This window comes from Cervus canadensis, chromosome 24 (genome assembly GCF_019320065.1).
Source record: "Cervus canadensis isolate Bull #8, Minnesota chromosome 24, ASM1932006v1, whole genome shotgun sequence".
In the NCBI taxonomy this organism is placed as follows: domain Eukaryota; kingdom Metazoa; phylum Chordata; class Mammalia; order Artiodactyla; family Cervidae; genus Cervus; species Cervus canadensis.
In genome coordinates, this window is record NC_057409.1 from 48,443,032 (window position 1) to 48,456,547 (window position 13,516).

General features: G+C 37.7%; 1 protein-coding gene across 4 annotated transcripts in view; it reads right to left on the minus strand.

Annotated features, from left to right (window-relative positions):
* The window catches only part of CCDC150 (coiled-coil domain containing 150), a 96,522-nt gene that overhangs the window by 32,119 nt on the left and 50,887 nt on the right, over nt 1–13,516 (minus strand). For all 4 annotated transcript variants that reach the window (XM_043445268.1, XM_043445267.1, XM_043445266.1 and 1 more), the window contains 2 exons: nt 11,609–11,722; nt 4,604–4,687 (listed from right to left, as the gene is read on the minus strand). In XM_043445268.1, the coding sequence (XP_043301203.1) occupies nt 4,604–4,687; nt 11,609–11,722 (198 nt within the window). The remainder of the gene's footprint in view (nt 1–4,603; nt 4,688–11,608; nt 11,723–13,516) is intronic.

The following is a 13,516-nucleotide window of genomic DNA, read 5'->3' on the forward strand; positions in this document are numbered from 1 at the left end:
TTAGATAAGTAACATCAGACTCACTAACAAACCTTAAAATGTAATCCACACCCAGAAAAGGTTTGGCTTCAAGTTGCCTATGAGTATTTGTGATTTTTCTCACACACATAAAAATATACTTCATTTCTCCTGGGAAAGCTAAAAGAAGGTCAATATTCTGGGCCACAGCTTCTATGAGAACATTAGTTTCACAAAGGAGAAAGTTCTTTTGTGCCTGTAATAATCTAAATATCCAGCCTGCTACAGTCTTTTCTAGTGAGAAAGTAATTGAGAGAGGTGTGTTTCCCCAGCTCACTTCATAGGTAAGATGAAACTCAAGAAAATTAAGACTTGTGCAAGATTACACAAGTATAGATTATACTTAAATGTATCATTGCCTCCAGAAAATATTAATTAAAAGCATGCAAATAGTGGTCAAACAGCTCTCCTGCTGTTTCTGAGCTGGATCATGTCTGCTAACCCGATGGCTAAGTCCCTTGAATAGATAAGATTAACACTGAGGTGTGTGGCAAGCCTCTAGTGAGATTACTTATTCTATCAGCTCTATAGCTGCCAAGCCTAACCGGACATTGCTTCATAGCATTCAGTCCAGTGCTCAACTATGGCTGCACATTGGAATCACTGGGGAGTTGGTTAAAAAGTATTGAAGCCTATATAATGTACTCTTTGAGATTCTGATTTAATTGCTCTGGAGTGCAAGCCTTTTCATGGGGATTCTTCCCCTTTTATTTTGAAAATGTTTAAACATACAGACACCTGCCATCCAAATGTAGCCATTCACATTCTTCTACTCACTTATCATATATCCATCTATCACTTCTTCTATGTATGTAAAAAACTAATTTTTCTAATGATTCATTTGAAAGTAAATGGCAGACATCATACACTTCCCAGCATGAGGTGGTTTTAAGATTCCCCAGAGGACTCTACTGTGTAGCTGAAGCTAAGAACCATTAATTCAGACTTCAGTGTTTCTACCAAAGTTGGTTTAAGGCAGACTTAATCATATTAGTGGCAAGTTTCCTGCTCTGTGGATACTACAGAGGCAAAACCCACATTAAATTAAAGAACAGTGGAATTAAAGAACAGGGGATTAAAGAATCATCTTATGCATTCAAGTCAATTCCATTGCCTTGAGACCTAATTTCCAGGATTATTTCTTTTTAGGAATGTTAGAGAAATTCAGCAAAAAAGAAAACATATGTGATAAAAACCAAGATGGTGGAGTAGGACAACACTGAGCTCATCTACCCTTACAAATAAATCAAAAATACATCTATATGTGGAGCAGCTCTCGTTAAAAACAAATGAACCTGGATAAAGATGTCTACAACCAAGGCTGTAAAGAAAGACAAACACAGCTTGGTAGGAAGGGAGACGTGATCAGGTCAGGATTTGTGCCCCTAGTAGAGACACAGAAAAAAAAAGCGCTATCACAGGATCAGAGATCCTCCCTGGGGATTTGGGGGCTCATGCTACATATTAGGAATCCCAGTTCTGGGGACCAACACTGGAAAGATGAGTCCCATTAGCTGGTTTGAAAATCAGTGGGCCGTACCAGAGAGTTGTAAGGAACAGACCCCACTCCTAAAGAGCACACGCAGGCTTGCTTACTCCTAGGAACAAGGCAGAGGAAACCAACAGAAATTAGCCTGGGGCCAGGAGCCGAGCCCACACCAGACGCCAGCTCCAGACCCTCTTGCTCTGGAGCAGCTCCCCACTAGGGCAAAGGCTGGCACTGTCAGGGCGAGTGAGCAACTGGGGGAGATGGAGCCGATCAAACCCAGCGCTGTGCCTGAAGAGGGGGAGGGTAACCACAACCAGGGTGTGTCAAAGTGGGGGCGGGGGCCGAAACTGCAACTCTGACTTGTGGGGACCGCCCCAGCCCGCAGGCTCCTGCTCCTCCCTCCAGCCCCAAAGCAGCTCCACACCAGCGTGAAGGCTGCTGCTGTGGGCGGGGGGAGGAGCGCACACAACACGTCACGGACCAGGGATGTATTGAGGCGTCTTTTGTTACCTGGACGTTACTGACCAGGGGCGCTGCAACAAAATGGCAATGAGGACACACTTATCAGTAATCACCTTACAAATCAATGCATTAAAGCTCCAATCAAAAGATACAGGGCAGTTGACTGGATAAAAATCAAGACCCATTTATATGCTGTCTGCAAGAGACTCACCTCAGAGACACACACACACACACAGTGAGAGGATGGAAAGACAGTTCATGTAAATGGAAGAGGAAAAAAAGGTGAAGTAGCAGATAAAGTAGACTTTAAAACAAAGTCTGTAACAAAAGACAAACAGCACTATATAATGACAAAGGGATGCACAGAAGAATTGGATTTATGTTCACTAACATACATATGCCTAAATAGATACATCTAAATAGGAGCATCTAAATATATAAAGCCAATATTAATGGCCATAAAGGGAGAGAATGACAACAGGACAATCACAGTACAGGACTTTTAACACCCCTCTTGGATCAGCGCACAGATTTATCCAGAGTCCATGGGGTCGCAAAGAGCCGGACACAACTGAGTGAACTGTGTTTGGAAAACTGGACCACTAACTTATGCTATTTATAAAAGTTAACTTGAAATGGATTAGACTTGAACGTAACACTTGAAACCATAAAACTCCTAGAAGATAAAACTCCTAGAACACACTTTGACATATATTATAGCAATCTTTCTTGGAATCTGTCTCTTAAGGAAAAGGAAACAAAAGCAAAAATAAACAAAGAGAGACATAATTGAGCTTGAAAGCCTTAGCACAGCAAAGAAAACCAGTGACAAAATGAAAAGACAACCTACCAGATAGGAGAAAATGCTTTCAAATGTTATGACTGATAAGTGGTTAATATTCTAACCATATAAACAGTTCATACAATTCAATATAAAAAATCCCAAACAACCAAATTTTTAAAATGATCAGAAAACCTGAATAGACATTTTCCCAGTGAAGACATACTGAGGACCAACAGGCACATGAAAAGGTGCTCAACACTGCTTATCATCAGGGAAATGCAAATCGAAACCACAATGAGATATCACCTCACACCTGTCAGAATGTGACATCAAAAGACCACAAATAACAAACGTTGACAAGGATATGGAGAAAAGATAACCCGAGTGCAATGTTGGTGGGAATGTAAATTGTGGTATAGTGGTGCCTCAAAAAACTAAAAGTAGAACTAACATACAATCTAGAAATTCCACCAGAGTATGTATGTTAAGAAAATGAAAATACTAATTCAAAAAGACATAGGCAGTGTTCAGAGCAGAACTATTTACAATAGCCAAGATACAGAAGCAACCTAAAGGCCTATCAACAGACAACTGCATCAAGATATGGCACACACACAGACACACACACAGACACAGACACACAGACACACACACAGACACACACACCAGACACAGACACACACACAGACACATAGACACACACACACAGACACACACACAGACACAGACAGACACACACACGAACACAGTCAGACACACACAGACACACACACACAGATATACACAGACACAGTCAGACACACACAGACACACACACAGACAGACACACACAGACACAGACACACACACACACAGACACACACACAGACACACACACACAGACACACACAGACACACATATAGACAGACACACACAGACACAGACACACACACAGACACAGACACACACACAGACAGACACACAGACAGACACAGACATACAGACAGATACACACACACAGATACACACAGACATACAGATACACACACACACACAGACACACACACACACATAGACACGAATATAGACACGAACACACACACACACACAGACACACACACACACAGAGCAGGGTATTACTCAGTCATAAAAAAGAATGAGATCTTGCCATTGCAATAATATGGATGGACCTGAAAGATGCTGTACTTAGTGAAATAAGTTAGACAAATAACTGTATGTTAGCACTTATATCTAAAACCTAAAGAATCTGAAGAATCAAAGGAATGAAAATAACAAAACAGAGACAGACCAATAAATACAGAGAATAAACTAGTGGTTTTCAGTGGGGAGAGGGATGGTAGAAGGGGCAAGACAGCAGTGAGGGATTAAGAGATACAAACTACCATGGATAAAATAAGCTATAAGAATCTGTTGTTCAGCACAGGAAATATTGCCAATATTTTATAATAACTTTAGAGTATGATCTATAAAAATACTGAATCACTGCTGTATACTCAAAGCTAACATAATATTGGAAATCAACAGAACTTCAATAAAAAGAGACAGACCATAGGCTTTCTACATTGGCAGCAAATGACTATGCATAAAATAATTATAATAAAGTTTCATTCTGTCACAGAATGAACCTTGGGATCACACTTTTAGGTTTCAGCATTATTTTATAAGTGTATAAATAGAGGTCAGCTGGATTTGAATAAGGGACCAAGCTTACGGAGGTTTAAAAACTTGTCCAAAGTTACAGAATTGGTAAATGACCAAGCTAGGTCCTCTTCAAAGTCCAGCAATATTTAGCTTCACAACTGGCATTAGAAAATTAGAAAAAAAAAAAACAGAAAATGAAATCTCATACCTGAAGTTTTCCCTTTTCATAGGCCAGTTTATTTTTACTGTCAGTAATTTTTCCCAAGACGTTTTCCACCTGTTGTTGGGCAAGCTAATAAAACAAACACAGGTATCAGTATCTCTAGACATAGAATAAGTAATCATTTTTCTTCTTAAATAAGCATTTATACCCTTACTATTTCCACAGTGATGAAGCCAGGATTCATATTTATTTGCCCCTGCTGCCCCTTTGTCCTTCTTTAGGCAGCTGATCATAGTGTAATATGCAACACATGTATGTGTGTTAATCGCTCAGCTGTGTTCAACTCTTTGCAGCCCCATGGGCTGTAGTCCACCAGGTTCCTCTGTCTGTGGAATTCTCCAGACAAGAATACTGGAATGGGTTGCCATGTCCTTCTCCAGGGGATCTTCCTGACCCAGAGATCAAACCCAGGTCTCTCTTCCACATTGCAGGCAGACTCTTTACTGTCTGAGCCACCCAGGAAGCCCTGCAACACACAGGGAAACTTCTAATGGAAGTATGAGTGCCTTAAGAGTCACAGAGTTTGTTTTTGTTTCCTATCTCTATTTTTGTTACATAAATTATCCCTTTGTAGTTGCGATCTAAGCCAGATGTGGATGGTTTTATTAGTGGTTACAGATATGCAGTTTGAGGATTACATGCAGTCAGCCCTCTGTATCCATAGGGTTCCATATCCACTAGTTCAACCAACTGCGGATGGAAAATATATGAGAAAAAAATAATTTCCAGTTAGTTCCAAAAAGCAAAACTTGAATTTGCCACATATGGGCAACTGACAACTCCTTATAATAGCATTACATCATGCTAGGTATTATATGCAATCTAGAGATGATTTAAAGTATATGGAAGGATGTCTAGAATATATGCAAATATACCATTTTATATAAGAGACTCCAGTATCCACAGATTTTGGTATCTGTGCGGGTCCTGGAACTAATCCTCCATGGATACTGAGGGATAACTGTAGCTCCTTAAGAAAATGGTCACAACCACTTGGACAAGAGAAGACATTTCAGTTACCATAGTTAAAAGGCAGTGAGGAAAAAAAAACTGAAAAAGCAAAATAAATGCTTGTTGGAAACATTATTTGACAAAGTACTCAACACAATGTTACCTAGGAAAAACATTACTGAAGCCTCCATAGTTCACGAAATTACATTTTTAATCATTAAAAACAGCTTTAATAATGACAGTTATTTTTTTCCTTTTTCCTCAGAGGAAATAGGTATATTTCCTATTTCCTCAGAGGAAATAGGTATATATAAATAGGTATATATTTCCTTGTCAGAGGAAATAAGTATAAAATAGATTCTCTTGATTACATTTTGGACCTTACTGGTATACTTGAGGAACACTACTAGTGATTGAAGATGGAAATTTTCACCTTCCACAATCAGTTTCACTGTTATATCTTAATAACAGAAAACACTGATATTTGCCATTAAGTGAAAATCATCTTCATAAGTTCATGGTAGGGATAATACACACATTCTTAATCACAGAGGCTAACTAGCTGCACTATGGATCATTGGCAGTTAATTTTGAGTTCAAAGTCTTGTTAATGTTAGTAAATATCCTATACTGACAAAATCATTATTTCTGGCTTATATTTGCTTAATCTGTGAATAACAGAACAAGGCTCCTTTTTAGCATTTAAAGCCAAAGAATTTACATTCAAAAAGTTTTAAAGATAAAAACATGTATGTTGGGATATTAATTTATACAAGAGACGTTCCTCACTGTCTTCAACATAGCCAATCTGTGGTGCACTTTATTTCATCTTATATATTGTGAATATTTTCCAAATAAAAGTAAAAACACATTCCAAACTAGATTACTATATAACATGCAGCTCATTTTTTCCTCTGTTCAAATATTTTCATGATAGCATATTAAGAGATCACATTAGTCTGAAACACTGTCTTCTTCTTGGTAGTTGCCTCGACTAGAAGAATTAAGCCATTTCAGACATTCTAGGCTTAAAAAAAAAAGATGGAAAAATTATAGTGACTAGTTCTACTATAAAATTATGTACATTCAATATAAAAATGTATACCCAATATTAGGGATCAGTGGGTTACTAACTAGTATGGCCATCTAGGCATTTGTCACATTAGATCAATATTTATTTCATACTTATTTATATATATTCATACTTTCAGTTTTTTAAAGTTTCACTTTTAATCACTGTGTGTTGCTCCCACCAAGGCAATTTTTTTTAAAGCATTAAGACCAATTAAGTATCAGTTACAAAGTAACCTAACAGAAATGTAGACTGCTAGCAATAAATAGAAGGCTAGTAATGATATATTATCATAACATTAATTTTTTTTTGTCTATGGAAGACATACCGTCCTCCTTTAACGCAACATTTTAGAAACTATGATCTAAAAAATGTAAAATCATCCCACAAATGAACATTTGGGGCTATGTTTTGATCAAGTCTTCAGCAGAAAATGTATCACAAGGATGGCCAATAACACTACAAAAACAAAGCTACACCATATAACTATTGAAATAACAGCTTAACTACTTAAAATTTAAAATTCAGTTCCAAGTCCTATAAATCAAGGTGCCCAAAGTATTGCAAAGTGTAGATAAAGCTTATAAAAAATCAAGAGCTAGATTTAACCAAAAATGTGCCATTACACATAAGAACACTCAAAAATACTCTGTGTTCCTGGTATGTTGAAGACTTTTATTTTTTTAAAAGAACTTGGACAGTCTGGGTCTCTTATACAAATTTTTAAAATAATGGCAACTTTTTCTTCAATAAAATTTCCTTTTTTAGGCAAAGGCATAAATAATTCTATTAATCTTTTAAATAAACTTTAGAAATAATGTCCTCCTTTTTTGCTAACATAAGGTAGATGTTAAGGCAGTAATTTAAATTATCATTTAAACAGGCCCTAGACTTAAGAAAACTGATGGGACACCAGAAATTAGAAAGAGACCATTTAAATGAGTGAATATCTCAGATTCTGAGTTGTGGAATGCTGAACTCAAACTATCCTTTGTTTAAATAATCTTAGCAATATACAAGGAACCAGAATGAATTGCTAACATTCATTAGATCACAGAAAAAGCAAAAGAATTCCAGAAAAACATCTATTTCTACTTCACTGACTATGCTAAAGCCTTTAATTGTGTGGATCACAAAAAACTGGAGAATTCTTAAAGAGATGAGAATAGCAGACCACCTCACCTGCCTCTTAAGAAACCTACATGCAGGTCAAGAAGCAACAGTTAGAACTGGACATGAACAACAGACTGGTTTAAAATTGGGAAAGGAGTACGTCAAGGTTGCACATTGTCACCCTGTTTATTTAACTTATATGCACAGTACATCATGCTACATGCCAGGCTGGATGAAGCACAAGCTGGCATCAAGATTGCCAGGAGAAATATCAGTAACTTCAGATATGCAGATGACACCACCCTTAGGGCAGAAAGCAAAGAGGAACTAAAGAGCCACTTAATGAAAGTGAAAGAGGAGAGTGAACAAGTTGGCTTAAAACTCAATATTCAGAAAACCAAGATCATGGCATCTGGTCCCCTCACTTCATGGCAAATAGATGGGGAAACAATGAAAACAGTGACAGACTTTATTTTCTTGAGCTCCAAAATCACTGCAGATGGTGACTGCAGCCATGAAAATAAAAGACACTTGCTCCTTGGAAGAAAAGCTATGACCAACCTAGACAGCATATTAAAAAGAAGAGAAATCACTTGGCTGACAAAGGTCTGTATAGTTAAAGCTATGGTTTTTCCAATAGTCATGTATGGATGTGAGAGCTGGACAATAAAAAAAGGCTGAATGCCAAAGAAGCAATGCCTTTGAACTGTGGTGTTGGAGAAGACTCTTCAGAGACCCTTGGACAGCAAGGAGATCAAACCAGTCAATTCTAAAGGAAATCAACCCTGAATATTCTTTGGAAGGACTGATCCTGAAGCCGAAGCTCCAATACTTTGGCCACCTGATGTGAAGAGCCAACTCATCGGAAAAGACCCTGATGCTGGGAAAGACTGAGGGCAGGAGGAGAAGGGGGTGACAGAGGATGAGATGGTTGGATGGCATCACTGACTCAGTAGATAAGAGGTTGAGCAAACTCTTGGGAGGCAGTGAAGGACAGGGAAGCCTGGAGTGCTGCAGTTCATGGGGTCACAAACAGACACGACTTAGCGACTGAACAACAACAACAAAGCTATTTTACAAGCAGACAGGTAAGTAAGAATTTTATTCTATTAACAACCAGTATGACATGGGCCCATGCAGATGGAACCGATTCTGTCACCCTCACAAGTGTACACTGACTAAATGTCATCCGAGTTTTAAGAACTAATATATTTAATACATTGTTTAATTTCAAGTCATTAAAATCCTAGTTGTATATGGAAATAATTCTGTTTCTTTCTGGAGCTACCACTTGAAAATGTATGTTTAAAATACCAACAAAAAGTGAGGAGACTAGTCATTTAATTTGAACCCAGAACAGTAAACTTCCCACATTTGGATCTTTTCTCACTGTGGTTCCCTTCATGATGGCCTGTGGTAATGGACTTAACTTACGCCGTCATTCATAGGAACTCACTTGTGGTTGTCAAGGGGGCGTAGGGAGCGTGTGAGGGATGGAGGGGAGTTTGGGGTTAGCTGATACACGCTATTATATACAGGACGGACAAACACCAAGGTCCTACTGTCCACCACAGGAGCTATATTCAACATTCTGTCATAAACCATAGTTTGGAAAAGAATAGGAAAAAGAATACATGTATGTAAAACGGAATCACTTTACTGTGTGGCAGAAATTAACATTATAAATCAACTATACTTCAATAAAAATTTTTAAAAATTACAGTCACTAAAGACTGAAATGGCAAACACAAACCTAACATAAGGAAGTGTGAGAAAAAAACGAGCATGGTGTTTACACAGGAATGCTGTATGCTGGCCCTGTGACTGGTACTTTACTCACAATATCACACTTGAGTCTCAGTCTGGCAAGATACACATGACCCTCCTTGTGTTCTACCCAGCCAAGGTTTCTTAAACACCTATTACGTACGGGCACTATGCTAGGCCAGGGAGCACAGCGATAAGTAACTATTCTTACACTGTAAGAGCAGGAAAGCAGAGGCATGAAACAGGTCAGTTTCTAACTTAGAAGTGACAGTAACTGTTTTAATGAGCATGCACAGCAGGCTCTGGGAACCCTCAGGGGAGTTCCACAGCGAAGATCCCCTTGGCACTGAGGGCCACGGAGGTTAAGAACCTGTCCAGGTCACACAGTAAATGAAGCCATGGGTTAAAACTGGATCTGAATTTAAATCTATGGTGTGGCTTATAAGACACACCCTCATATGCACATCTCCAAAATAAGAGGTTATGCTAGAGGGTAGTTTTTATTGAGGATTAAGTGTTAATTTTTAAAGAACAAAAATATACTGCCAGCAATGAATGGCAATAGGTTTAATGATATTGCTCAGATTAAAAAAAAAAAAAAAAGTCATAAAATCTCAACCTCTTTCCTCAAGACTCATTACAGCCAAATGCAACACTTCCAGGCAGGCCTGGTTAGCGATTATGCGGAGACATGTAAGCTGGAATTGAGGTATGGGTAATTACTGCGAGACCTTAATCAAGAGGTGTGGTGAGCAGGCAAGAATCACCACTGACCAAGTGACCTGCAAGATCTGTCAAAGTCACTAAAAGGATAAGGCCACAGGTCTGCTCCCTGGCAGTCCAGGCATGAAAGCCATGCACACTGAGAGACAAACCTGGTGGGTAGATACGCCCAGCTGAGGTCTGCCCAAAAGCAAAGGACAAGGACAAATCTTTAATTTGGAGGGAGGGAGGGCTGGGCCTGAGATAATACCAGGATTTAGAGCTAATGCACCCTGTTGCTCTGAAAGGAACTTAACAGGCTTTTTCCAGGGATAGCTGAGATACTAAGAATTCAATAAAAGTTAAAAATGTGCTACATGCTTTACATGTATTAACTCACTTAATCTCAACAACCTCCTAATAATAGTATTATCCCCATTTTGACAGATAAAGAAACTCACGTTCAGAAAGGTTAAGGATCACACCCAAGGTCACAGCCAAAATTGAAACACAAATAGTCTGGCTCCAGAGGCATGAAAACTAACAGGATTTAGATTTAGTTTCTGTAATTTTTCATAGTTGAAGTAATGAGCAGCTTATGACAGAGCTTGGAGGAATTAGCTCAGATTAAGACAGACTTCACACCTTCTTTGGAATTCTGAAAGCTGAATTACATACTATAAAAGAAACAGATAATCCTTAAGTATTCAAAAGCACACAGAAAACTTACTAGCTGTTAGTAAACAGAACAATCTCTTTAAGTCTCCTTCACCTGGAGATGTTGTAAGACTTATGTTTATTTGTAATGACTTCCCTGGTAGCTCAGATGGTGAAGGGTCTGCCTGCAATGCGGGAGACCGGGTTCAATCCCTGGGTGGGGATCTTCCCCAGGGAGAGTCCAGAGGACAGAGGAACCTGGCGGGCTACAGTCCATGGGGTCACAAAGAGTCAAACACAACCAGTGACTTCACTTTCACTTTCCTTTTCATTTATTTGCAATGTAATAACCTTGTCAAACAGCTTTAAGAAATCTAACTTACTACTGATTTCCCAACAGAACTGTCGGGGGGAAGAATACAAGTTTCTTTCTCACAATTTATGGAAAAGAAATTATTTTAAAATGTTAGAAACACTGGTACTTTTCATCATTACAGATCATCTGTGTAGGCAGGTGTTTAACAGCTGCTTTCAATCCTTGTTCTCCTAAATCTATTGCCTGAATACTGCAGGGCTCTCTGACATACTTGGCCTGCTAAGTTATTCAGGACATGTGATAATATCATCAAAACACAAACAAATGAAGAAACCCATCCCCTAATTATCCTGATTTGTAAAAAACTCTTTAGTTATTAATTCCTACTTTAGACTGACCTTTTTATACCCACCCAATGGTAATCAGAAGATGCTTGCTCAAGTTCTAGGGAAGCAATCTTATCTGTCAGTTGCTTATTCTTTTCCTCTAGAGTCTGCACGTTGCAGGTTAATGCATTTATGTCTACCTTTGAAAAACAAAGGGAGAAAAGAAATCTATGCAGATCCAAAAATGATATCTTGTCTTTAAAATGACATTTTTAACCATAAAATAAATGGTATCTTATGAACACGTTCCCCTGCTTTTCTAGTTGTCTTTAGCAGGTGGGTTATAACAAACTGCATAGCGTGCATTTACCAGAAGTCCTTCTTATTTAAATATTGACTTGTGTACTTATTTAAATATTAACTCAAGCATATAAATACAGATGTAAAAATAAATCCTCCAAAAAATATTAGCAAAATGAACCCAGCAATACATACAAGGATAATAAATCAGGACTAAGTGAAGTTTATCCTGGTAATACAAAGCATGTTCAACATTCAAAATTAATTAGTATAATTCACACCAATAGACTGTAGAAGAAAATTCATATAACCATCTTAACATATAAAGGAAAAGCATTTCACAAAATTCTTATTAATTTATGATAAAAACCTAGTAACCCAGAAACAAAAGGGAATCATCTCTACCTGATAAAGTATACCTATAAAAAACCTACAGCTAATACCAGTATTGGTGGAAGACTGAATGTTTTCCCCTAAGACCTGGAAAAAGGCAAGGACATTTGCTCTTGCCATTTCTATTCAACATCAAACAGGAGGGCTTAGTTGGTGCAATCAGGTAAGAAAAAGTAACAAAAGACATGGAAATGGGGAGAAATAAAACTGTCTCTACTTACGACAGACACGAGTTTCTATACTCCAAAAAGATCTATAAAAAAGGTGCCTGAGTAAGAGTTTCAGTAAGGTTGAAGGTCACAAGGTCAAATCAACTGCATTTCTATATATTAGAAAAGAAACTGGAAATTCTCTATTTCTTTAAGGTTCCATTTATAACATCAAAATCCATGAAATTTTTAGGTAAAAATCTAAAAAAATCCAATATTTGACATGCTGAAAATTACAGAATACTGACAAGATAAATCAAAAACCTAAATAAAATGGAGAGATATATTGTGTTCCTGTCTGAGAAGATTCAATATTGCTAAGATTTCAATTCTATCTCAGTTTAAACCGTGTCGGGTAACATTACCAGTGTCCATCCTTTCGTGGGGTCTGGATTGTGAGGCTATAAAAATCACCCTACAAAAAATATTAAGGGGCAGTCTTCAAGATGAAATAAAAGGGCATTACATGATAACTGGAATCTACACAAAGAAATAAAGGGTACCAGCAAATGTAGCAATATATAGGTACAACATACAGCTATTTTTGCTTGTAACTCTGTTACCTATAAATAAAAAATATACAGTAAAAGAAAGATTAAGGGAATTAAAACAGTTCACAAAAATATCTAATACAAAGGAAGGCAGTAATGGAGAAACAGAGGAACAATAAAGTATATAAACCATTAAAAAAATAGCAGAGTGGCAGATGTAAATCCTACCTTATGGGTAATTATGTTAAATATAAACGGATTAAACACTCCAACGACAAAACAGAGCTAGGCAGAATGAATTTTTTAAAAAAACCAACTATCTTCTGTTCATAAGAGACACACTTTAGATCCAAAGACACAAATGGGTTGGAAATAAAAGGATGGAAAAAGATATACAGTGTAAATAGTAACCTGAGAAGAAATGGTGTGGCTACACCAACATTAGACAAAGTAGATGTTAAAACAAAAATCTGTGAGGTGAAGGACATTATACATTTAAAAAGGGACCGATCCATTAAGAAGATAACATTGATAAATTAATACACATCTAACAGAGCCCCAGTGAAGCAAAAACAATAAAGCAAAAATTGACAGAACTGAA